The sequence below is a fragment of the Branchiostoma lanceolatum genome, chromosome 14 (assembly GCF_035083965.1).
Source record: "Branchiostoma lanceolatum isolate klBraLanc5 chromosome 14, klBraLanc5.hap2, whole genome shotgun sequence".
Classification (NCBI taxonomy): Eukaryota; Metazoa; Chordata; class Leptocardii; order Amphioxiformes; family Branchiostomatidae; genus Branchiostoma; species Branchiostoma lanceolatum.
The window spans coordinates 4,456,112-4,483,074 of record NC_089735.1 but is presented as its reverse complement, the minus strand read 5'-3'; the positions used below and the strand labels follow the sequence as shown (position 1 = coordinate 4,483,074).

At 42.8% G+C, this 26,963-nt stretch overlaps 2 protein-coding genes across 2 annotated transcripts in view; both read left to right on the top strand.

Moving 5' to 3' along the window:
* Nucleotides 1-1,662: 1,662 nt before the first annotated feature.
* LOC136449077 (Golgi-associated kinase 1B-like) lies at nt 1,663-10,795 on the top strand. Its single transcript, XM_066448884.1, has 3 exons — nt 1,663-3,489; nt 8,649-8,875; nt 9,623-10,795. The coding sequence occupies exons 1-3, from the start codon at nt 2,542-2,544 to the stop codon at nt 9,828-9,830; spliced, it is 1,383 nt and encodes a 460-aa protein (XP_066304981.1). The 5' UTR covers nt 1,663-2,541; the 3' UTR covers nt 9,831-10,795.
* Nucleotides 10,796-22,283: 11,488 nt separating this feature from the next.
* The window catches only part of LOC136448109 (proline-rich transmembrane protein 2-like), a 33,000-nt gene continuing 28,320 nt past the window's right edge, over nt 22,284-26,963 (top strand). The window contains exon 1 of the mRNA XM_066447250.1: nt 22,284-22,456. The gene's annotated coding sequence lies outside the window, so the exon portion shown is untranslated. The remainder of the gene's footprint in view (nt 22,457-26,963) is intronic.

Below are 26,963 nucleotides of genomic sequence, written 5' to 3'. Positions count from 1 at the left end.
ATAGATTTGGATTCCAGGCCGTATACCGACGGGGTATAAAGATCGTAGAATTCGGCTAAAAGGGGAATACTAGTAATTGGCCAGAAGAGGTTAACATTTCCCCCTCCAACTGAAATCCTATGGTGGCCACTAGCAAATTATTCTCCCAATAGCCAGTGTAGTTAGTGTGGCAGAGACTAGCGTGAGGGATAACTACTATACCAGACTATAGCTACTCTCACCAGTGGAGGTTGGCCGCCATAGGGTTTCATTGGCCTGAGCGCAGCGTCTGTGGCCAGCGCAGCGACTGTGGAAACTAGTATATTATTCATTAATATTATTCATTTTTTTTTTGTACGGGACACTCGAGAGTCTCACAAGGCGATGAAAGAGATTTCCTCATTTAACGAGCCAGACATGGGGAATGTGTGGAAGAAGATAGAAATTAGTAGCCTCTACCAGGCCCCGTCCTATCGCTGGGAAAATAGTAGAAATCGGTCGAGGTAGTCCGCTATACAGGGTAGTCCGCTATACAGTGAAGCTATTATCGATATTGGAGCTTCACTGTATAGCGGACTACCCCGTATAGCGGACTACCTCGGCCGATTTCTACTATTTTCCCAGCGATAGGACGGGGCTGGTAGATGCTAAGAAATTAGCCGATCGAATATATAAACGTCAGCCAATTGAAGATAAAATGTTTGTACTGAAACGGAACTTCACAAAGTTCCGAACATATAAAATAAACATTTCTTAACCCTTGCTTGTTGTCGCACCGATAATAGATTGCTTCCTTTCCGTGACTGGGGCACACCTGGGAGGTTTTGTGCCTAATGGTACGTTTCGTTTTGGATTGTTGCCGTAAAAGGTTCGTATGGCAACAGAGACGACTAGTGACCTATCGGGCTCACCGCCCGTTACTTATCCCTCTACTAATGAGTAAGTATTTTGTTACTTTTGGTCAGAGTGAATTTATAGATCATGGTCGTTGAATATAAAAAAAAGAACGGGACAAAATAGAAAGCCCGACAAACCCCCCTAAAATGAGTAAAAACACGTCCAAAAATAAGCCGGAGTCGAACTTCTGATTGGAGAATAATTTCGTCTCCTGTCTAAGATAGGAAAACGCAGACCACTATAGAACTAGCCTGGGTGTCAGCCTTTTTTACCTTTACTCCGCTAGCTCTCTCGGTCGCTCCCGTGGCCAGGCTAGTATAAAACACGCATAACATAATGAGCCTGACCATACATCTGCTTGGAGATTAGCGGTGCATAACACGAGGGCCTGTTTTGGGGCGAGGTTCCCACGAGTGGTGCCCACGTGCACGTCGACTGCACAGTACGTGAGCACGATGACACCCAACAACATCACCGTCACCATTTCAACAACATTCGGTAACTGTTGTATTGCTGAAACTTAGCCTTTTTTTGTGGTAAAGGTGGACCATTTAAAATTAGTTGACCCCGAAGGGTACCATACGATAGTAGTTGACCCCGAAGGGTAGTCACCAAAGACCAAACGATAGTGCGCACCACTCTACCTGGCCTCGATGGATACTTTTCATTGCTGAAACTTAGCGTTGGATTGGCATTCATTATAGAAGTCAGTATAGAGAGCTGTTTTTGTCTTACATGTCTCTGAAGCCGGCCGGGGTTTCAACATACCTGTCTAGTGGGTGTGGACTGTTTTCCCTCAAGGTTTGACAGATCTCACCGTACCTGGAGCACCTGACACCGACTGAGACGTCTCACTTTACTCGCTTGTGTTCCAGGCACGGTCGGGAGGACACCTCACACTGCACTTCGTCCAGGAATCCGACAGAGGTCGATACAAAGCCTACATGCCGGTTAGAGGGCAGGCCGAGGTCATGTTTGTGTGCGGAGACGTGATCATTATACGCGCCGAGCACGCGGGAATGAGGCCACGGTTGCCTCCAGAAGGCTACTCCCAAGATAAACACCTGCCGGGCGGAAAGCAGGGTTTAACTACCGCCAACCTCTCATTCATCTGTCGTCACGTATCGCAGGGAGCGCATTCTAGTCTTTCCATCTACCGAGCGCACAGCTCGACCGGACAGGGCCTACTCACCCGGGGTATTTACCGTCATGTGTTAATATTTCTACACGAGAGAACGGATGAAATAGGCGTCTCCTCCCTCTATGGCTGTTGTCACGCGATCGCTACAACTACCAGGCTCATGATGGAGAGTATTTAGCGGGGTCGGCTCGTATAGCGGCTTTCTTATTCAGCAACGTGCCGTCTACTGTCAGCAAAGTGCCCCGGGCGTGTACAGAAGACTTTCCAAGTCACTGGGAAAGTCTCAACGTCTCCGCGGGTGAGCGGATGCGTCAAGAAGCCGTCGCGAGTAACGGTACGACGTTTGTATCGTCTTAGTGACCTCAGGCACGTGGGCATGTTATGAGTTATCATGATCTGGACACGCTGTTTGCTGCCCCGTTGGTGTTCTTTGTGGGGAGAGTGTTTGTTTTAGGAACGCGTGTCTGGCAGCCGTGCCGGTCTGAGGCCTGGCGGCGGCGCTGGGCTCCCGGGCTCTGAGGGAGATGCGTCCCCGGGACCTGAAGACAATCCTGGCTCTCGTCGCTCTCACAAACGCCATGGTGGTGTGTGTGTTATATGGCATCATGTCAAATGCTCGTGTCGAGCCACGGAGTAGTGTCGACCTGGTAAACCCTACAAACATACAGCCCTCCCCGATCTCCGGGCGAGATGTCGGCGGGGGTACATACCCACAGGACACCCAGGGACCGCGTCGAAACGTCCGGTACTTGACGTTCCAACCCGACTACAACAGAAAACATTTCAGAACGTTCACCGTCAAGAAAGTTGCCCAGAACGCACAGCCGCGATTTAGCGTCACCGAGAAAAGTAGAAAATTTAGAGGTAGCAGTGCCAGAACAGTAGCTCACAGACGAGATAAAAAGGAGAACATCAGAGTTTACGCACTTCCTCCGTGGTTCACGGAATCTGACCTGCTGGACATGCACAGGTTAGCTGACGAGAATATGACGTTTGCTGGGAAAGACACAAGAGGACTTGACTGGTGGACTTTGGGCACTGTAAGAGCTGGAGAAAAGTCTGAAACGTTGCTGACCGAAGAAGGCGAAATCAGTGCCATGGAATGTAAAAACCACTGCGTTATTGTCGATGACGAAAAGAGGTTAAATCAGGTATTCGCCTTCCACCTCGATCGTGTCCTCGGGATCAACCGGACGTTACCGATGGTTGCCCGATCTTTCACGACCGACAACGACTTGCGACGAAGACTTACGATCCGACCTGTTAGTCTGTGGGACCCCTCCATTCTCATAACAGGTAGTGGTCATTCGACCATGTACATTCACTGGAATACGTACCAACAGATGTTAAAGAGCCATTGTTGGGGGAAGGGGTCCATGAGTAAAAGCAAGCGACCGACTAGCAGCTATCACTGCACCGACGTGCTGCATTCAGAATGGTGTCGGATGGCTATGCTCGACTTTCTTCTACAGGTAAGCGTCTGCCCTTGACTTTGTCACATGTATCATCACAGCTTTGTCGCCTTCAACACTTTAATTTGTGTGCGTTTTAGCGAGCTCACCATGGACCCAAAACATGGTATATCTAAAGTTGACACAAAAAAGGGGAATGCAACATTGCCAAGAGATTTTGCTACACCATCACCTTTGGGTAAACGAATCTTTTCTGGCCCTGACCAGACGCAATGACCCCTAAAATGTTTGAAAATAGAGTAAACATAGTTGGTCATTTCAGGCGATGTTTAACGGTCTACAACTTTTCCATTTCCGAAGTTTGTTATCCGTTCTCTAGTTACCTGCTATCTTAGATCTTGATCTTAGCTATTGTTATCAGCACGACAGGATTGTGGTTGAGAGAGACGGGTTAGCTTTCACAAGGTACCGTGCGTACTCCAGTGGTTTGTGACTCTGCCTCTGGACGTTCGGATCCAAGCTGTTGTCGCACGCCCGACATACACGCTACTGTAAAGGTTTGCAGTCCTTAGTGCGGGACGTAAAGCCGTGGTCCACTGTTCATTGTACTTGTCGAAAAGAGCTAGGGGAATTTCCCCGTTACAATGAACCTCTAAATACTGTACATAGCGTCTGTCTTCTCTGTCAAGGCCTCTGAAAGAATAGCTCTTCAGTGAGCAAAACTGGTTCGAGATCACTTCCACCAATACAATCAAAACTGCTCAAGAAGACCACTGATTGGACCAGGAAAATCTGGTCTATGTGGACAGGTTGTCACTACAGACAGGATTTTTAATACTTGTGTCAATAAAAAAAAAGTGACCACATTGCCCAGGTGGTCCTTCTGTAGAGGTGGTCACTTGTAGTTTGACTGTAGTACTAAAGGCGCTCGTATCTTATTCTTAAGTAACCCGACCAATGTTTTTACTGGGTCAAAGAATATTCATCTCCACCACTACCACATGTGGCACCTCATTATAGAGAAGTTGAAATAACACCAGTTGAGAATGAAAACAAAGTCTTGGCTTGTTTTCATTCTAAATAATTTCCTCCTGTGATGACGATGGAAGGTCGTGTTTTGCTAGACCGCCAAGACTGACATGTGCACAAGTAAACGTTAAGAACAAGGGGAGGCGTGCAGAGTGGTAACTGCACATCTCACTCTCTCTCTCTCCTCTTTAACATTTGTTATATTCATATCTTGCAAACATTAAGTTAGGGTGTTCGACCCAGAGAGTAATTCCCTGGGCTGGAATCCGCTGACATGACACCGATGCTGTGCCCTTGGGAAAGGTTCTTTAAACGACTATCCTCACTTCACTCAGGTAGAAATGACTCCCTGACTTCGATTAGGGACGTTCCTCGGATAGGACGTCAGATGTTTTCCAGTGTATAAGGAGAGCCACACATCGAGCACGTTAAAAAAACGCCACACTTATAAAAATGAGTAGGGGTCCATCCTGGTGTGAATGGATCAAATACATTTGCCTTGGCATGCAGCTTGTACTCTTCAGTACAAACACTAGTACTGATGGTGTGTTGCCGGGTTGCAATGCATACATAAATACACGCCTACATGCACTAACAGGTTAAGGAGAGGAGTATGAATTAAGTGTTCATGCGACGAAATTTTTGAAACATCACAACAGTGATTGAAAGAATGCCAGTATATTGAGACGAGCCCCATAACACTAGTTGACCTGGCTGTGTACAGTTAATCATGACCGAGCGATTTTCTTTGAACATCGGCAGATCAGCGTACGGGGAATTCAACACAACTGCATAAAACCCTTTTCTCACGGAAGCCAACCTCCCGGTGGTGTCAAGAAAATTCCCGCGCGCCTACTGTAGCTGCAGTTAAGTTCGCGGGGGTTTAATTTCGCGGTAGCGAGGAAAGGGAGTGTTCGCCGGTGGCTTAAGTTCTCGGTTTAAACAAAGGGGTAGGCGGCAAGAAGACAGAGCGAATATTTCCGCGGTGGTTTTATGTTGGCGGTGAATAGGTCCGTGTGCATAAAATCACCGCGAACATTTCAACATTAACAGTATTTCATCCCCCAGTTTACGGCTTGTCGTGAAATAGCAAATAAATATTTCAACGTTGCGTGGAGAATTCATATGGTAGCAATCAGCGGATTGTAAACTACGTGTTTGATTGGATCCGACGTTATCTTACGTGATATTTTGGAAAGCAGGGTTTTGAAATGTCAAATTGATAATTTTTGAACGATCGCTTATTGTGGCGAGGTTTGTCATCACACCAGTAAACCCAGATGGATTTGATCAGAAAAATTCAATGTCAAACTTTTGTTCCTCTTCCGTAGCGTGCGTAGGCCAGTGGTTAGTGACCCTGCCTCTGGACCAAGAAGCCGGGAATTCGAATCCCGGCTGTGTCGCTCACCCGACATGCACGCTACTGGAAAGGTTCGCAGTCATTAGCACGGGACGTTAAGCCGTGGTCCACTGTCCATTGTGCTTGTCGAAAAGGGCTATGGGAATTTCTCCGTTACAACGAACCTGTTAGTATTGTACATAGCATCTGTTTTCTCTAAGCTGAACTGGGTCGAGATCACTTCTTTCCAGAACCACATCGCTCCGACAAAACATAACCACTTTTACCGGCCCAGGCACGCGTCAAACGAAGCAGAAATAATCCATGTTGAAACGTTATGACTTATAACACATGTGAAGTTTGGGGTGAACTGAAGAATTTGTCATCGCTGCCCTATTTTGTCTCTACCCCTGCCACACGAGAACACAGGGCAACTAATCTATCACCAGTCAACCGAGCCTTCCCGTAAAATGTCGTACAGATCAACCATTAGTATCTGTTAGGGGACGGGGCGAGATATATCAGACTGGTTTGTATTAGCCAAGGAGGATTTTGAATATCAATAGTACACAGAGAAACACAATAAGAAGCCATTCTAATCAAGTTGTTTACAAGAGAAGAATTATGATTAGAAGGTCTCATAGCAGGACATTAGCTGTTCGGAGGGGGTGGTTAGACTTAGTGTCTAATACTAAGCCACTCTCTCTCTCCCTCTCTTGCAGTCCCTCAATCCCACATTCCCATGTAACTCTCTTTCTCTCTCTCTCTCTCTCTCTCCATATCTCTCAAACGTTCTCTCGTGGTCCCTCAACCCCCACCCTTTCTGTCTCACTCCATATGTCTGTCTCTTTTACCAACGTCTCTGTCTTTTTTCTTCATATATGACCATATATATTGCAGACAGGCAGATGATGCATGTACATTGGAAGCCCTTTAAACAGTGCCAGACAAAATCGTGAAGTTTTCCAAGCCTGGCCTAATATATTTACCCAGCAAACAGCAACACAAGGTGGTGGCAGATGTCTGTGTTTGTCTTGGCTGCCTGCACCGGTATCAGTTAAAGAGGGCAGGGCGTTTTCTGGGGCGTGGAGGGACCGGGTTTAGGTAACCTTGATCACGGTAGGAAACATGTGAGCTTTCTCTCTTCTAATAAGACTTATTATGCATTCATAAAGGCTTTGTCGTGCGGCTGTAAAATTAGCACTCAATTAAAGTTTTCAAACGGGCTCTTTCAACGAAACCATATTTAGGGAATGCTGTCGTATGTCCTCAAATGGCTTCATATGGCGTGACCGTCCCGAGTTTAAGTAAATCATGACGGCATACTAAAAACGATCCAAAGAATGGGCCACTGGTTGGAGATGAAATGTGAAGTTCAACATCAAAGTTTGCTGACTATTTATAGTCCCGCAGTCACAGAGAGTTTCCTCGTAGTATGTGATATCGTGTGCCCTTCACATGCTGTCCTCACACACAGACATGTACCCTTCACACGCTGTCCTTACATATCTTCATCAGAGTTCCCCACAGCGTCTGGTAGTTCAGATACATCTGTGATGGCATTTTCCTTGTGACAAGGAGTCATGGATTGCGATAATCGAATGACACATACTCACATAGACTGATGTTGCAATGGGCTGGGGGAGGGGGGTCTATTTGACGGAAAGAGCAGTAGCACATGATGTTTTATCATGAATGCACACAATGCTCGTTTGCTTTGGAACTAAACGTATACTGTTGCATGAAAGTAATGAAAGTTTGCATGTTTAAGAAAGTTAACAATTTAAGTATGTGCTTGTGTGTGCATATTTGTTTGAGTGCGTACTTTGATTGTGTGTGTGTGTGTGTGTGTGTGTGTGTGTGCGCGCGTGTGTAGGTATGTATGCATTTATGTATCTCTGTGTGTGTGTGTGTGTGTGTGTTTGTGTGTGTGTGTGTGTGTGTGTGTGTGTGTGTGTGTGTGTGTAAACATATAGGCATCAATGGCTTTTTGTCTTAAATGCAAAACCTCCTTGTTGTCAAACACGAGCCTAAGTAAGACCGCACAGAAGCGACCGTAAGAGAGTGTTGCATGTAATGGATACCCAACAAACCGTTGCCTGTAAAGTCTTTCCCGTAACTGAAGCGACCCCTCGCGACCTTCACGCGTCGTCACCTCTCGATAATGTGGCGTCTGTGGAAAAGTGATAAATATGTCAGACTCGGGCAGGTTTCTAGTGTCGTCGTGCTGCGGTGATATTCCCAGGACAGGGATAGAGTATGGCAAGGGCCAGGGCGAATCCCTGCCAGACTATGCTTCATGGGACAGAGCATAGTACTTACCGTGATTTGATATCGCGGTAGGGAGAAAATGGGGTGCCCATGGTGGCTGTTAGTTCGTGATTGAAAGAAGCCTTAGGTGGTAGGTGGGCAGAAAACAGAAAAGCCACATAATCATTCACAGAGTAACTGTTCTGGTTGTCCCTTTTCCTGACATGCACCCATCTCTAACACGTCAAGACAAGCGGGGAGGCAAGAAACGTCTCGGCAACTTTCCCTATTTCGACATATTACTTTTTCTAATCAGTTCGTCAGAGCCTGATGTTGCCATCGATTTTTACGAAGAAGGCGGCTCGTACATCATAATGAAATTATAAATAAAAATACAACAAAAGAGAATCTCATCACAATCTTTCCTCAAATTTACATTGTGTCATCCGCTTTAACATTACCTCAGATTCAATATTATAATATTACAGTATGCAACAACAATTACAATAGAATAAACTGTGTTACTTTGATGTTGATAACTTCGTTACCTTATCTTATATTCAGAACGTTTCTCCTGACTGTTTATCTACAACCTCCACAGATCTATGACCGGCTGGACCGGAGCTGTTGCGGATTTCATCCTTCTTCCTCGGAGCGATGTGTCTTAGAAGCGACACACAGCGACTGTGACAATGACCACAGGGTAATGCTGGACCACATCCTTCAGCGACGCGGAGACACCAAACACCTGGTACTGGTGGAAAACAACGTCAGGTTCAACGTCAGCGAGAAAAGGTTGAACTACAGGTTACTGGAGGGCATTGACGTGTACGTGGGGTTTTGTTATTTCAATGGATGCATGAATAAGTGAATGGATGAATGAATAAAAGATCTTTATACATTCATATCTCGAAGAGCTAGGTAAAGGTCGGCTATCGTATGACTTAACAAATATATAACAAATATATACAGAAAAGTGTGGACAAGCATACAAGAGCTAATCAAACACTGCATGGTGGATGAAGTGTTATTCTAAGCTAACCGAGTAGAAGTCAACTTTTCAATCTAGAACATGCATACGTTTCTGATCAATGCCGTACGGGGCCCAGTACAGTCTGGGTGACTTAACCAGAAATGCCTCAACGAGGCGGAGCAAATATGAACTAATCTATTTTACAGGCGTACACCCCAGGGCACACATGCTGTCACGTGTGTGAAATAGTGCGCCTGTACAACATGAAGAAGGCCAAAGGTTTGCTCACCGCATTCAGCTCAATACACCTCTCACTTAATCTCCAAGCAGATCTCCACGGTGCTAAAATCGTACAAGCTAGCCAGAGAAGCTCCAGTCAGCCAGAGAAGTCTTCTGCCAGTTGGATACGGTCTTTGAAACCGTTGGGTCTTTGCAACCGTTGGGTCTGCTTGGAGACTACCTCTCACTCACTGTGTGTGAGGTAACGTTACATGTGACGGCCTATTAAAGGTTCGCTCACCGAATTCATCCCAAGCCAGCTGTCTTCGTGTTGCTGTCTTCTTGTTGCCGAAGCTTGTAAACTGTCTGTTGTATCTTTCCAGGTTTCCCAAGTCTGCCGTGGCGCTGTTGAAGACGCCGGGGCGGTTGCGGCAGAACCTGGTGCAGTCCCTGTTCACGGACAGGCTGTATTGGGAGGCGAGCGGTGGCAGGCACGGCGTGGAACGGCTCATCGACGTCATTGAGACACGAGCGAAGGCGCTGCTGCGGCACATGAAGGAGAAGAAGATCAGGGTTGCTCAAATGCACTGATTTGTTGGACTCAATTCGCGCGTAGAATTCTGAACATAACGCTGGTATTTGCTATTTGCTGCAGTTCAGAGCATCACAGCGAGATGTCGCCATTGTAGTGTTTGAAAATGGACATCTTAGATTGTTTTGCCGCGTTCAAACTACACAAAATACATCTGCTTCTAATGGATCATACGACATTCGCGTTATTCATCATTTGTTGTATCTGTAAGGTATTCAAAAGTGTTTCGCATCTTACATTTTTGCGTCATCAGTAAAGGAATTTTCAATCAGAAAATAAAATTACTCACTGCCAATGCTTAAAAACCTTTTGAAACGTAAACATAGACATCTGATTTTTGTGAAAGATAAAAGCAGCAGACTGAATAAATGAAATAACTCCTTGTCGGAGCCAATTGATTTAGTGTCCCTTAACGTGAAATACTAGTATTCGAATAAAAGTTTATCTGTGACTATAATTTGAATTACATGTATAATAGGATACGCTATAACCGTGCACAATGTAAAACGCTTACCAACATGTTTTCGGTCAGTCCTCGGATCTTTCTCAAGTTGAAATGACCCGAAGCATATGTCACGTGACCTGTGACGTGATGGGAAGTGTTTGCAGTCACGTGACTATGACGTCATCTGTAATAGTTACGTGCCTGTAACAAGTCAAATTTACCACGCAATTTGGTACCACGCAGGTTTAACAAAGGTTTAACAACACGTCACGTGATTGAAAACACTCTATAGGTGGTGATTACGTCATAATCACAAGATTGTAAACACCCCTAACTACAACCTCAGCATTTATTCAGACGTACCCAAACCACCCGTGTTCGTCGCGCCCGAACACGTATCGGAAATCTTTACCCCGGGACCGGCGTGACAAATATTTGCAGCTTAAATCAACCTCGCGGGACGTGAATGACAAACGAGTCTGTCGACAGAAGATTAAAGAAGGGCCAGCACACACATATGTACCGATTACCCGTCTCCAATGACTGTCGCTTGACAAGACACATAGAGACAAGAGAAGAGCTTCGTCTGAATCATTTAAATCAAGACAAAACGTACTTGGGATTCAAAGGTCTAGAAATTATTTTTGCCGGTCGCATTGATATCACTTATAATCTCAATAATATGTCATTAGCTGCCGCTGATCTTTACTTGCAAGTTTTTGCCAACATAGGCCAAGTGCAGTAGTTTCACTATTACATGAAAGACTAAAGGTAACTATCATTACTTGTAGCGTTACTGGTGAACAATGGGACAAACAAAAGAACTAAAGGTATGCTACCACTAAATCTGTCGTTAACACAACTGTTACACATAAAACGTTAAAGCTATGCAACCGTTTACTTGTCTCTTTCCTTTTCCTAAAACAAGTGTATACGAATTTACAGAGTTTAGCACAACATCGTGATAAGAAATCTACAAAAATATGGAAGCTATCAATACGCTCTGAATAGTATACGGTCTGTTTTTATACAATCCAACAATTTTGCTGATATCGTCACTTAGCTATTATTCACCTTGCTTGGTTGGTCATCGAATGCCAGTTGTTCGCTTTTGGACAAATGGTGAAAGTACAGAATTAGGTAACTTACGTTTCTATACAATCCATTACTTTTGTCAACATTGTCATTTTGCGACTCTTCGCTCGTTTGTTATCAAATATCATTTGTTCGCTTTTTGAATAACGATGACGGCCCAGAATGAAGAAACTTTGATAGCAAATGCGATAGTTATGAGTCCTGCGGCAGGTTTTGACGGATGGGGGTCGGTCAAGGTTAGCGTTGGAGGTGCCAGGTCGTCGGAGCGAGAAATCATTGATCCGCGCTGGATTAAAACTAAGCAGGCAGATTGTGTGCAGACGTCGGGGGCCACAGGTGTTTCTCCTGGGGAATGAGAGGGGTGATATGGGGTCTTGACTGAGAGGGCAAGATGTGTGCAGCTTAGAGGGTTGCTTTCATCTTCGGTGTACGTTGTGATAAATCTTAGTGTACCTTCGTTCCGAACTGAGATAGTCGTCGCATTTGAAAATTGAGTGATGACCATCTTCTTTACTCTCCAACTAGTTGTTAGGCTCGGGCATGTTTTAGACGTCTTTTTCGGCGTTTTTATCGGGCTGTCAGGTTTTCTTTTTGTTAGCTGGCGGACAAAAAAGAAAACCTGAAAAAAATAAAAAGGCTGATAAATCGCCGAAAGAGACGTCCAAAACAAGACGGAGCCAAACCTCTGCTTGGAGAGTACATCTTCTCTGTCAACGGTTTATCATAATTCGTCTATGTCAAGGCGTTCGTTCAACTACTAAAGGAACATTGGACTTTTCTTTAGGGATGGTCATTGACAATTGGTATGTGTGAACGACTTTGATGAACGCTCGTTGTCAGTAGAGGTAACAAATACGACGAAAGAAAAAAAAGGTCAACTTGAGCCCCGAAGCTGCCCCTCTACGCCGAATGGCTGTCGAACGCATTCCCGTCGGTCTAACACCCACGAACTGTCGATACCATCTGGAAACACCTGGTCATATTCATTAAAAACGACTTAACAGTATCTGTAGCGTCGATTTCCATTGACGTATTGCCCAACACACATCGAATGGGAACAGATCCAGGGCATACAGCGGTGGGCTTCAAGTAGCTCAAATCTTGGTATTCTCAAATCTATCACTCCCAGTACAGTAAGACCCGGGGATGTCCCTGTTGCTCAACTGGTAGCAGCCTCACAGTTTAGCTCCTGGCTTCAATTAGTTTCTAACTGGGAGTCCCCGATTCAATCCTGGGAAGAGCATCTCGGAAGCAACGTAAGATGGGACTCCTGTGTTCGAGAAGGTACCTCGAGCACGTTTAAAGGAAGTCCTAGCAACCCCTGTCTGTAAAGATACTAGTATAACGTTACCCTAAAAAACTATGTGCCACTATAGCTAGGCACTACAAGGTCACCGTGAAGGTGAACAACAATAGCAAGTCCGGACGCTGTGACACTACAATGTGACTTCCATCAATGGCTCGGACCCGGCCTTGGTGTATGGAGTCATTTGAACAGACGTTATCACTGCAATTGAAACAGAAATATCGCTTCTTCCCGGTCCGTGAGAATATATTAGGGTTACGACCCCGGTGCTGGAATTTTCATTGCCACCCTAACGTCTTTGTGGCAGAAAGCAATAATAACCAGATTATCACTAGCGGCACATCCACCGTTGCCACACCTCCGGCCCATGCAAGCAGCCATAAAATTGATGAATTTCACGTCGACACAGCGCGGCCTGGGGGCGTGAAACGCCAACAGACGCCAGCTTTGTCTCGGAAAAATTGCACACGTCGCCACAAAATGGGCAATTTTTCCCTCGCCCTGTCCGAAATCTCTTATTAAAAGCATCAGGTGAGAAATTGCGACACACCCTAATGTAGGAAGGGACAGGTAATGTCGGTATATCAAAATATTCCACTAAAACTCTGAGAGAGGGAGTTTTCACATAAACGAAAAGAGTGAGGCATGGGCATATATACAATTTCATCATATTGATATCTTACAGGTCATTTTCTTAAATGAATTGTTAATTTTCCTCTCTAGCCTTTCTGAATTTATTTGTTTGTTTGTTTGCAATGCATACCCGTTAAACCGCCTCATGACGTAACACACGTACAACATATATGCAACAGGTTTGTAATAAACAGTACAAGCTGGATATCCGGACAGATCTATATCACACGGGGATGGATCCCATACTCCTTTCGATAAGTGTGGTGGGTTTTTTAAGTGTGGCTCTCACAAATGAGTGTGGCTCTCCTCAAACACGGGATCTCCGTTTCAACGCCCCATCCAAGGGACGTCTCTAACCGAAGCTAAGTACTCATTTACACCTGAGTGAAGTGAGAAAATTGGTATTAAGTCCTATCAGAGATTCGAACTCGGTACCTCTGGATAGGTTCTGAGTCAACAACCCTAACCACAAGGCCACTGTGCCATATCATCAACAATAGAATGTGGACATCAGCCATGATAGTATTTCTATAATTCTATTTGTATCTTGCTTGTAGGACGTCATTTGTTTGTTTTTTGTTTGTTTTATTTTATTCGCACATAAAAACAGAAAGCAATAATGAAATAATCAGAAGTACAATAAAAACGTGGAGGAGGGGGATGAAGCCTGCAAGGCTTATAGAAGCCCTCCTCCTTTTAACTTAACAAATTTCGATTACAAGAATGATAAGATGAATATCATTAAGTTCTGTAAGACGTCCACAGTTAAAACACGTCGGACTGTTGAAGCTCTCAGACATGAAAAATACTCTAATCACTTCGTGAGCTGTAAACTTGTTTTCTGTTTCTCCAAAGGCGCCCGAATGTCGGCCTCATTAGTGAAACAGACTGATAAAAAGATTAAGGCACTGATATGCCTTGAGGCGCGCGTTTTTAATTTCATAATGGCGAACTGAATTTTGAGACTTGATATCCATCATAAGCACGACCACTGTCTACACGCAGCTTTTCACAAATTTCCTCCTTTTTTTTATACCATCAGCAAGTTATCGAAATCGAAAATCTCGACCACCCTCAGGCTCCTGTTTAACATGTTCCCCGTACAATAATGATTATTCAACGTATAGGAATAGTGCATGAGCTATATTCAGGTCAACACATTTTATATTGAAACTTTAATGCGTAAAGTAACTATGTAAAGGCATTTGACTGTGCATTGTAACAGTTTGTATTGTATTGTATATTGTCCTGTTACCAGGGCTAGCTTTTATAATATAAGTTAATTGCAAGTTCTTGCCCGTAGGCTAATTGCAAGTACATGTAACATGGAAGGACGGACAGACAATTGGTAACAATATAGCATGTGACTATTCTAGTCTAAATACTAACACTAAATTCTATCAAGGACATTATATAGGGGTTTGACTTCTTTTTCCGTGACAGTGGAAGACGAATGATCCCACTTTTTCTGTAATGTGTGGGTTTTGTGATGTTGACAGGAGAGTAGTTTTCTTTTTGTCTGTAAACATGGAGAAATTTGGATGGAATTTGGCGGCCTCTTTAAACAGAGCCTTTCCTTCTTGATCGTAGAAGGGGCAACTTGAAATAAAATGTATTTCGTCTTCCACCGTGTTTGACATGCAGTAGTACAAGTTCTTTCGCACACAGGTAACTGTTTAAAAGAGCCTCCGGCTAGTTGGGCAGCCCTGGCTTTATGTCTTTCTATACAACCCAATAAGTCAAGTGAAATTAAGAAATGCAAAAAACAGTGTGTTGCTGTCCATGGTGCTGAACGATGGGTTACAGCACCAAAATCCCACCGCCAACACTGATGCAACACCAGTCCTGTCTTACACAGCTTATATAAAACAAAACCGATGTGTTACGCCTATAGGAACCTGCTTTTGATACTAGGCTAGGCTTCCGGCGTATATCGCAAAGTCGATACATAGGGAAAGTACATTATGCTAATGATATAGACAAGCTCATGAAATAAGAATGATTATGGTGTCATATTACGGTATCAAGTCTTACTTCAGGTCTTACAATCATATGGACCACCGATTTACCGTTTTCAATGGGTGCCCCGACGTTTCTTAGCTGGCCAAGGTTACTTTGGTGAATTGAAGATCTATCTTCATGAAGTTATAATGGCTTATCCAATCGAAAATATTGACAAATCGTTTCCTTACAATAGGCTAAATAGAGCAAGGAGAAACCTCCTAATGAATGATCGGAATGGAAAAGAAAAATGGGAACATTAAAAATCTTTTTGTGTGTCTACATATTCAAAGGAAATATCATACCAACCACAGCGTCCAGTTGTATACATGAGCGCGTTTGTGCAAATATGTGGCGTAATTTGAACAGGTATTATACGAAAAGGGACTGTAGTATGTTATTTCTATTGTTAGTTGACCTAAATTGCTATGTTTACCTAATATGTGGTGTGTTCTGTGAGTAATGTATGTGTCCAGGGACACCTGAAAAACAGACCACATGCCTGAGTGTGATTTTACCCTGGTAAAATGAATAGAATGAAATAGATAAATGAAATGAAAAACACCTATAAGCACATCCGGAGCACAAAACCTATCCTGCGGGTAAAATATGTTCAACGCAATGTAATGACAGCCATTTGCCTCTGCATGACCGGAAGCTTAAGCTTTATACATGGCTTTGAGCACATGCAGGAAATACAGTGGGCTGAAATGTCCGTGTAGCACCAAGATGATGTTTCCCTTTTCAGAATAGCTACGACCTAGCATGGACACATGATAGAGTATGATAGCAGGCGTAATAATGATCAAATCGCGTGTGGATCGTGTTCAAATAGCTACGTTTCGCAGAACGGAAATGACATTTGATACATCCATGTACTGACCAGGCAATGGCTAATAGGTCAAGGATTTGGGTTATGTTCCATTAAAGTTCCTTCACTCACCTATTCATAGACGACCCTGCGGCGTTCCGTCGTGTCTTTGATGCTAACAGCTTTGCTGCGGGTGAAAGTTATGAGTGCTCGTTTGTCACTACCCGGTGATATCACTGATATCATGTCTGTAGTTACGTTTATGAAGGTTAGACATCCAGGAAGGAATGGTGTTATTTGAATTAAATCGTAACCTTTGACCAATTGCTTGAGAATTATAGACACTTCAAATGCCAACCGGCATCCTTCATCAGTGAAAATGAAAGGAATCTTATTTGCAACACTGAAACTTCTGTAATTCTCAAACATTCGTCCAGTAGTTTAAATTTGATTAAAATATCATCATGTCTGCAGTTCTTTGTCAGAGACAAATGTAATTCATATACGGAATATGACTATGGAATATTGAATGTAACGTTATCTTTGTTAAGAATTAACGGTTTTGTTATATTTTCTGATGGTATGTTAAAAAGACCCCTGATCTCCTCCCTTGAACTCTTGAAAAACAACCTCGGCCGAAGAGTGTAAACTTTCAAGGTTAGATAAAGGTTAAATAAACACTTGTAGAGAGGCTTGCACCGGCAATAACAAAGCACGTATTTCTGTCATATGTTTCTGGCCGAAGGTATTTTCTCCTAAACGAAAACCTAGAAGAAAGACTTGTCTCTTCTTTCTATCTTCAAGGAGATAGTGTAACTTCTTTAAAGGCGATGATAGAAGACCTTGCCAAGCTTCGTTGCAGTTTGCTAAACATCAAACTTTCTGACAGTTCCTCTACAAGAGCTATAATTGCAGATTAGCATCATTTAAGTTGCTTCTTTCAGAGTGTAGAGTGACTGCCTGCGGGTTCGGAGATGACCTCCAGATAACCTTGGATGTAAAATATGGCCGACCACATCTCCTGCCAATACGTTCCGTAATGGCGTCCCACCCTGGCTACTCACCTTGCAATGCCTCACGGGACGGAATCAGATGTCAGGCACATATGTCGACACGTTGGGGTCAGGATCAGGTCAAAGGTTGTGATGAAATCAGGCCATTACCATTTTGATTTGCAGGGGTGAGAATCCCCGGAATTGATCCGAAGTACTGATAGACCAAGGAGAAATTACAGTGTCTACAACGACTCTTCTGATCATCAATTTTGTTGTTAAGTCCGCATGCATTAGTCAATAGTGAAACAGGGTGCAGGCTTCATTTCCATATGGACACTTCTTGAAGACATAGAGTCCATTACAAGTCACCAAGATTTTTTTGGAGTAATATTTGTAATAATTCTTTATAATTTCTAATAAAAGAATATAAAAGTGACTATTGTTCTAAATTCAATTCAATTAGATAGTTTGGAAACATTTTGAAAGTTACTGCACAAAAACCTCTTTATTTAGAATGATATCTAAACACCTATAACGTTAAATCATATTCAAAATATTTTCAAAGTATCAAATCTCTTACACAAATGATTACAATAAATTGAAAATATTTCTAAATTATGACAATAACAACCCTCACCGTGACTTGGAATGGACTCTAGTAGCAAAACAGAATCACTGCTCAAAGTATAATTTCTTCTACTTGACCTTATTTGTTACAGAACTCCAAATACTAGTACAAAGAAATAGTAGCAGTAGGAATTGAATTATCCAAATATATAATTAAAGATGTTTTTCTTATAAAGATTAGTTCGTGACTGATTAATTGAGAGACACTTTTGTCAGAAATTGGACTTATTGCATTGTGACTCATAGCAGAATGTAATTTTGTTAGCTCGAAAATGAAATAAAGTTCATAATTGATCTGCAATTCAATCACTACCAGGAATATTACTTGGAACCAACATAAACTAGATTAGAATTGACGATTCTGACAAAGTTTTCACTACTTTAGATTACTTGATGTCAAAAGTAATTAAAGTTCAGCGATTATCAAGAGTAAGACTTCAGGGTCAAATACAAATACTGTAAATGCATTTAAGTTCGCGGGGTTTTAATTTCGAGGTGAGGAGAAAATTGATTGTTCGCGGTGGTTTTAAGTTCGCGTTTGAAACAATAGTAGCGCTACAGTGGTGGGTGGGCAAAATACTTTAAGTTCGCGCTGGAGAGTTCACCTCGAAAACCGGGAACATAAAACCACCGCTAACATCTATGCATTTACAGTACTAGATTCACCAAAAGGTCTGTACTGCTTGATTGTATGTGAATAACTACCATGCTGAGATAAACTGCCATGCTGTAGCGCTGTCGCAGGGGATGAAAGCAGTGATTAGTGACAACAGATTGGCAGGGCTTTACCGCGCCGTAGTTTAGCTGTGACCTCACTCTGCACATTTCGCCTCTACATGTTGTTAGCGTCTTTAATCACAGGAAAACGCCGCCCCCGTTAAGATAGGCGGTTCAATTGCTGGTACCGCATCAAAGAACCGCAGGGAAATTAAAAGCACGTTAGAGAGGAATTGGTACGGGCGAAAATAGCTCTTCTTTATTTCATGAAAAACGAGCTAAAAATTCGCTGAAGGAAAGTTTACGCCGTCACTCTGAATCAAACTTTCAAAGTGCTTACAAGTATTTGTTTATTTGTACAGCAATTCAACTGTTGATGATACAACGAGTGGGTAATACCGTTACGGCCTTGATCTTGCACGAACTACTTCAACCAGCTGCCAGACAATACAAGACAGGTTTCAACACAAGAAGACTTCAAACAGCCATGAGAAACAGACCTCTGACCTCCAACGACATATGACATATGAACGGTTAGTAGACTTGATGTTGGATTACGTCTCTGATTTGACGATTTGCAGTTGTTGTATCATTTATTCCATATTCATGATGTCTTAATTAATTTCTGTACATACGCTCAATTTCTGTTATATAATCTATGTACCAATTGGTCCCTTCGTTCTCTAGACGCACTTGGAAATCAACAATATTGTTGAAGGGGATACTCAGATGTTTGGAAAATTGAATAAATAGATGTCATAGATAAATGAATAAATAAAAAGATCCCATGGAAAGTGATCGGTGTGCGTTAGAACCAAGCATAATCTTGTATCGAGCTCTCCCTGACGAAAGCGCAGAGTTGGACGGCACTTAACGCTGGCGGCGTCGCTGCGGCCGATCGAATTGACAAAGCACTCAACGAATTTCATCGACAAAAATAGAATATTTTTAAGCTTTGTGTGTTTTGTAGTCTTTTTGGTCATACTTGTACGTTTTGAATGATATTACCATTACCCAAATCATGGGTAATAAAAATCCAGTTTAGGACGCAGCGACGCCGCCAGCGTGCCGCGAGTCCAGTGAGAGCAAGGAGGTTATATAGTCTATATAACCTCCTTGGTGAGAGGGGTGCTTTACAATGGTCAAAACTCCCAGGAAATCACAATCAGACAAGCGTGGTTTTCACGCTGATTTACTCCCTTCCCGCCAACATTCTTCCGTCTGATTGCCAATTTTCCCTGCTGTCAAGCGATTTCTCGGGAAGCGTCCCCCATATCGACCGACCTTCCCATGTATTGGTGCGGCTGTATTAATGTCCGATGACCCTTTGGAACGCTAATAAAGGCTCATCATGGGGGTTCAATGGAGATGTCGGCCGGTCGATGGTGACTTGCACTCCAAATGAAGAAGGTTGTGTTGGCGTGAAACAGCGCCATTCACTCGTCAAAATACTTCACGTGCTCCCTACATACATTAAGCCATGCGGAGACTTCTGGGCGGAGAGTATGGGAGTGGTAATCTGTCGCCAATCACAATTTGAAGTAGCGGAAATCCAAGCTCGAGCTCTGTATGCTCGCATTGGTACTGTACAGATTTCATTCTAGATACATGTATGGACTTACGCCCTTCACAAATGTTCTACAGTCATTCGCGAAACTGCCTTTTCAAATGTCTATGTTTAAAGTAGGGTCGACTAAGGTGAACAGAATAGGGCTGCTACAAATGACGGACAGCAAACGCAAACTCCACAGCTATGGTTGGTCGACTCATCAATTCAGTCAAATGATCTTTTAAAAGATAAACGTTTTCGATTACGTGTTTTCAAATGAGTACACCATCTCGCTCTCTTTCCCTCTCTCTATTTCTCTTTCTTTCTCTTACATCAATTCATAAATCGTCACAACAACGGACTGGTTTTGTATGATATACCTTATGGCTGATCCACGACTAGTCTTTGAATCATTCAAAGTAGAACCATAGATGCCACTCGTATATGCCTTATTAATGAAAGGACACGATGGCCTGGTAAATCGTCTTCCATTCCAGCTGTTAAACACATGCAGACCCGTGAGTGTGTTGTGAATATTTCACTGCAGATACATGTTACATCGTATTTAACGGTCCATTGCTTGTGTCCCGAACGGCGATCTCAATAATTTAGCCCACTCCCTATTATCCCTTTAACAAGCTTAATGCTAAAACCCGTGTTTAGTATGCATGAGCTAATACTGGTCGTTAATCAAGTAGCTTTGAGGAGGGACACAGGATCGATATGTCCACAAGAGTCAACTCTTTTCCATCTGTTCCGATCATATATAGCACTCATTAACTTCGTATTGTCTTTGGTGGGTCCGTGTTTGTGTTTCCAGACATTTTGGTTCATATAACTTAAGAGCCTATGGATGGATTGTGATGGTGGGATGTGGGTGTAGGCGTTCGGAAGATGGAGGTCAAGGTCAATTTTGGACCCCCTGTTGTGTGACCTTGGTATAACAGCAGAACTTTCAAATTTCGCTGTATCTTTCGTCCTGGACATACCATGGTCTTGATTTTTTGTGGCAGATAGCTTTTGATGTAAAGAAGAAGTAGTCGGTTTGGGCCCCCTAGCAGCTCAGTCAGTTATTGCAGGTGTGCATAGTCCAAGTACCAAAACTTGTAACTGAGATATTTCCAAAATCTATCTATCTTGGATGTTAACATTTTCTGAAATCTAAGTTTTTACAATATCATGTTAACTTTTAGATGTTGTATCTACTTTTCCTTACGTTCTGTGATACTCATTAAGGTACAATTCAGTATTCACTGGGCATTTCTGGCTGTTTTCTCCAAAATGAGAATGGCTTTACGTCATTGTTATGCAGAACCGTAAGCTCCGCGCAACATTCGAGTCATAAAGTGTCTCAAAGCGCGAAATGGAATTACGCAATGGGGTCCATGTAAGAGTTTTCTAACATCATGTGTACTTCATTGAAATAGCATACAGCGCAAAACTATACTTGCATGAATATCAATCATACGGCTGTTTGTACAATGTCAATATCATGTGTCCTATGGAGCAACCTGATGTGAAAGCCACTTGATCGAGTGATTCCACTTGCTTTATTGTCGTTTTTACGGATGTTGCTTTGCTGGAAGCCTTTCTAATGTTTTTGTGTTCGACAGAGAAGCTCTAACCCGATACAGACACTTTGATACCTCAATCGTCCATCTCAGGTGTTTGATTGCTAAAGTTACCAAGTAGGTGGATTATGCAGGTTCCTGCCTTTTTTGAAAGGAATAATGAAAGAATGAAAGAATGAAGAAAATTGAGACAGAAAAGCAAACAAACAAACAAACAAACAAACACAAACTGCATAAGATTTTAAAGAAGTCAATCATGAAAATGTCAAGACAGAACTGGCCATTTGCGCCAGGAGAGAAACAGAGGCACTTTATAACGTCACTTGATTCTCGGGAAGTGCTACAATATAAGTGGTAGGGGAGCCCCAAATGTCTATTCCAGCTACTCTGGGCGGTAATGTGCCCAACGAGGAATAATCATGAGGTGGTATGTCCAAGACTGTTTCCCAGAATCATCAAGACCAGCACACGGTGTTCCCTCAGCAGTAGGAATGGCTCCGTCCGGGTTTAAAAAAATCTTCTTAGTACGTCAGGAATTAAATCCTTGAACGATGGCAGGAAATTTGATCGGCCATGACCCACCACCCCCCCCCCCGTTGTTGTTGCCACCATTAACGGTCGTCTCTTTAGCGTCAGGATGCTCGTTGCCATGAAGATGATGACGTCATGATGGCGCCCGCCCTGTCCGCGATACACCAGCCAGCGCTCGCACCAGATGCAGCAGGGTAACCTGACGATCGGCACATTCTCCGACTGAATGGGTATGAAGTAGGGATTGTCGCTGCGATTGGGGTATTCTTCGCTCGTTTCAAGGCTAGCACGTCATTCATTCAACTGGTTTGCCATCAATTTGGCGGCGGCTCATCGCGAGTGAGGTAGGGATGGCTCTTATCCATGATTTTGTACCGACGTTGGAGTTTATTCTGTAAGAATGGAGCTGATTGTGCCATGAACCTGGGGTAAATTCCACCACGCACACACATTTGATGGTAGATGTACCATTTCAATACGTCTGAGGTGTATATTGTACTGGATAGGAAAGAGAACTAAATGTTCGGTTCTCAATTGATACCTGTTGAGGGGACAAGTAAGGTAACAGCGACGTCGAATCTGGAGAATTCTTCATGATTTGGCAGCTGCAGTGTCCTCGTACACCTGTAATCATCAACGTAGTTTCCTGGGACTCGATTGCCAAAGGGAGACAAAGAGAATCATCATCGTTATCAAAAGACGTGGAATGTTTCATGCAATTTCCGTTTACACCTACCATGCCTAGCAGAAGCTCTATACGCTTTGGCGTAGATAGTAAGATTTCTAAGGTCAAAGACGTTTCTGGGACGATATATATGGTGGATGCAACCAAACTGCTGATGCCTGAAAGCAACTTCGGAAAAGGTATTCTGTTCCAGCTAATTTCACCGTCACTATCTACTGTCCACAGCAGATGCACATATGAATTACTGAAGAATTATGAATACATATTACCTGTCATCTGCGCCCAGAAATATGGCTAATCACAGTGGCCCAAAGAATATATTTGATTCATTTGTCACTACTGGCACCAGGCTGTCGTGGCTGTCTCGTCTTCTCGTCTATGGGGAGAGATTTGTCTCTTTATGTTCTTTTACATCTCCAGGCAAATGCGGCTGTGTGTCATTCTTTTACTGTCTGGTCAGTGACTTTGTAACGTGTACTATTGATAGTGAAGCGTGGCAATACACGCAACCAGAACCAAAGTCTTATTTTATGCTGGTGGAAAGCAACAACTACAACAATGCATTGAGCTTACCAGACAACTGTACACATGACAATATTTGACAATTGCGATCGATAGAGAATACATTTAAAGTGACAATATGGTATTCTCCAAGCAGAGGCTTCGATCGAGAGGGGTAGTTTTGTCCGGGATTTTAACGTTCCTCTCCTCTGGAACGTAAGAATCCCGGACAAAACTACCCCTCTCGATCGAAGCCTCTGCTTGGAGAATAACAATATGGTGTCCGTGAATTTGTATAACGCTAGTATCGGAACACGTACAAGCATTCGAATGGAAAAGATCTAAAACCAATTCTGTCCAAACCAGACTATAGTATCTTTCGAAAATAATTTCATCAGGTTGGTAGAACATAGGATATTGGAGATTTCTTTTTACACAACCAGGAATCTCACCTGCTGACGTTTCGGTGTCTGTCAGACACCTTCTTCAGAACTTCTGACTGGAGTACTGCTTCTCACTGCTATAAGTAGCCGAAGAAGCTCTGAAGAAGGTGTCCGACAGACAGCGAAACGCCAGCAGGTGAGATTTACTGGTTGTGTAAAAACAATCTCCAATATGTACTCTACTGGAATCATACAGGGTTTAATTTGTGCTTTCTCGTCGGTAGAACCATACTACGTATTACATGTGACCGAACCATTAACATGGGTACTATTTATCAAACATCTTTGACAAATACTTCTCTGCTCTTGGTTTAATTAAAATCTGCTCCGCGCTGTAGTAGTAGACTCGTGCTTGGTTTTTGAACATGAGAGAGCTTGATTGATTGCCCTGCGCTGGTTGGTCAATGATCAAAATCAATGAGTTGGCTTAGTATTGAATTTGAAACCTTCACCAAGAAGGTTACATTTTTCGCAGCGTTTGTGTATATGTATGTATGAGTAACCACTATGATTCCATACTGGCAAGTGATGGCAATTTCATACTAGTGGCGTTTGGAAGTTACGTAAAGGTGAACATCGTTGGATAGGAATTACGCAAATGGGGACCCTATTTGCATAATCAATGAGAAACACTCATAATACATCAGTCAGTAAGGTTGAAATCATTTGGCGAAGTTATGAGGTCGTGGGACTCTAGTTTATCATCGAATATCGTTGGTCTGTTGAATACATTGTCTTTATTATACTTAACACCATACTTTACAAACTGCCTCACTTTCGACAATGTTGTCTACGTTTTTCTCATACTGGGGAAGTTGGTTAGTTTAGTCTATTGTCACCCACGTGTGTATCTTGGTATGATGCTGATTACTTAGTTTTGTTATTTCGTTTCAACTTATTGGTATGTAACCTTTGTAATCATTAGTTCACTTCTTTTGTTTTTGTTCTCATTTTACTATTTCATGAGCAGAGGATCCATGTAGGCACTTTTTGGCCAATGCCCGTTACATGGATGTAAGTGAAACAAAATAAGATAAAATCAAATAGAAAAACTGTAATAGTTCACACTTCACTAGCTTCATCTATGAGCCTGGAGACTCATTCAGCGTGGAAGGAGATAAGATGTTATATTACCCCCGGGACACAGTCTCACAGTGCTCAGGAGTTATATGTGATGTTTATCCGTAAAGTTCTTGTATTTTGCAGTTCTTGAAGAAATTGTTACCGAATACACTTGGTGTTGCTTTCGGTCAGATTAAATCACAACGAATACTGTGCAACGCAAGCCAAGCTTGGATTGAATAAGTCCGATATCGTCAGTATGTATGACTTCTAGATCTCTGTGCACAGGATTTTCAAACTGTGGACAATGTAGTGCCACAGAACATATCAATAAACGGAAGATCTCTACAAATAAAATATCTTAAGCATGGACATTAGGGGGATAAGAAGAGCGAACTTCACCCTTTACATTTCTTTACCTTTACCCTTACCTTTACCTGAGGGTCGGGGACTATGGCGGCATCCAGTATCTTCCTCCTCCATTCCCTCCTGCCTCTGGCTCTGTTGGTACACTCTGCCAGTGGGAGACCCAACCAGTCACGGATGAACCACACCCAAACTGATGAAATGCTGACTAAGTAATGCAAAACAATACAATATAACCCCATCCACCAGAGCAGAGCGCTCCTCTAGCTTATTCAGTAAGTCAGATTCTCCACGCAGTGATTTTCCCATTTCTGATATGCAATACGCGGACAGACTTAGGAGGAACATTAAAAAGCTCATTGATGTGAATCTCGCGATTTCTCTCTCGGGAAATAATGAGACGACAACGAACCGAGCGCTATCTACTACTATCTCCTCAATCTGGCGCGGCACTTCGTTTCAGACGTGCCTATCAATGGCCAATGGACTAGAACCAATTTATTTCCACTAAATTGCTGGCGTGTACCTTATCGACCAAAGCTACATCAAGTTCTTGTCTGATGAAACCTGGATCCACTACGACGTCTTCAGGTGGTAAAAATCAAAGTCAAAGCTTAAGAAGAGTATCTTCTTCGAAAGTTAGTTTGAAGATATTTTCATATCATTAACGTTTCACAGAGTGGTCAGCAGGTTTTGTTATTATTATTATCATTATTTATCATTGTTGTTATCATTATTGGTATTGTTTTCATTATCATCATTACCATTATTATCATCTATTGTATGTTACTTTTTGTTTGTGTGTGAGTGTGACTGTATGTATACTACTCGTTTATTTACTTTTAGACGCAGGGCCTCACTGCGAGGCAGGAACAGAAACACTAAGCTGGGCAACCCTGGGTAAAAATGACAGGAAGTAAATAGATAAAAGTGACAATTAATGTATACAACAGTATTCACGTAGCAATATGGGTCTGTAATTATTAGATAAACACTAGACTAGTGTCAATAAGTACTGAATATTTCATAATTGTCCCCGTGAGTTTTTAATCCATGGAGATTGGTACTTTTGACAGAGCTATGGTGCTTCTGTTGCTACATGAACGGGATCCAGGCTTACTTTTGTCATTTGTCAAATTATGGCTTACATAAAATGACTCGGTGATTTGGAGTTTTGTGCTGCATGAACAGCCTTTATGATTTGCTGTTCTTCTCGTTCTCTACAAGACAATCATTCATCAAAGAAATGGAATCTATCCACATGACGTACAACACGAGACCTCCACCTTTGACAGCGACCACATACTTTTTCTTAAGTTCAATGAAAATGTTCACTGGACAATTTCACGGTTCGTTGATGTCAAGAAATGGAGAAAATCGTTTGTGAAAATAGTTGTCGCTGGTCCGTGTCTCCCGCCTACTCTTCTGTATGGAGGTGTTGAACACCACAATTAGGTTATTCAGTATCATGCCAGTAGGGACCACAGCGGTAATAGGACCTAATACCAAAAGATATTGGAGGGTCGATTTCTATAAGTATGAAAATATATCCCTTCATAGATTCCTGTGACAAAGGAACGCGGTAAAAACATATCGAGCGATCACAGCTCACAACTGCAATACAGAAACTTGAAGCCTTCTAAGCTTTCGTGAATGACGAATGTACTGTGGAATTTTCCCGCAGTTAGCTGCTGACTGTGTTGCGGAAAGTATATCAATTTCACTTATCTCATACAAACCATCACAGCATTCCGTGAAAGGCCTATGTAGCCGAACATCACGGCCAGTATGTAA

What these genes read in the sequence shown, in the direction of transcription:
- LOC136449077 (XM_066448884.1), top strand. Translation starts at nt 2,542, where the DNA reads ATGCGTCCCCGGGACCTGAAGACAATCCTGGCTCTCGTCGCTCTCACA. An exon ending in TGCTCGACTTTCTTCTACAG is followed by an intron (nt 3,490 to 8,648) that starts GTAAGCGTCTGC and finishes CAACCTCCACAG; the next exon opens with ATCTATGACCGGCTGGACCG. An exon ending in TTACTGGAGGGCATTGACGT is followed by an intron (nt 8,876 to 9,622) that starts GTACGTGGGGTT and finishes GTATCTTTCCAG; the next exon opens with GTTTCCCAAGTCTGCCGTGG.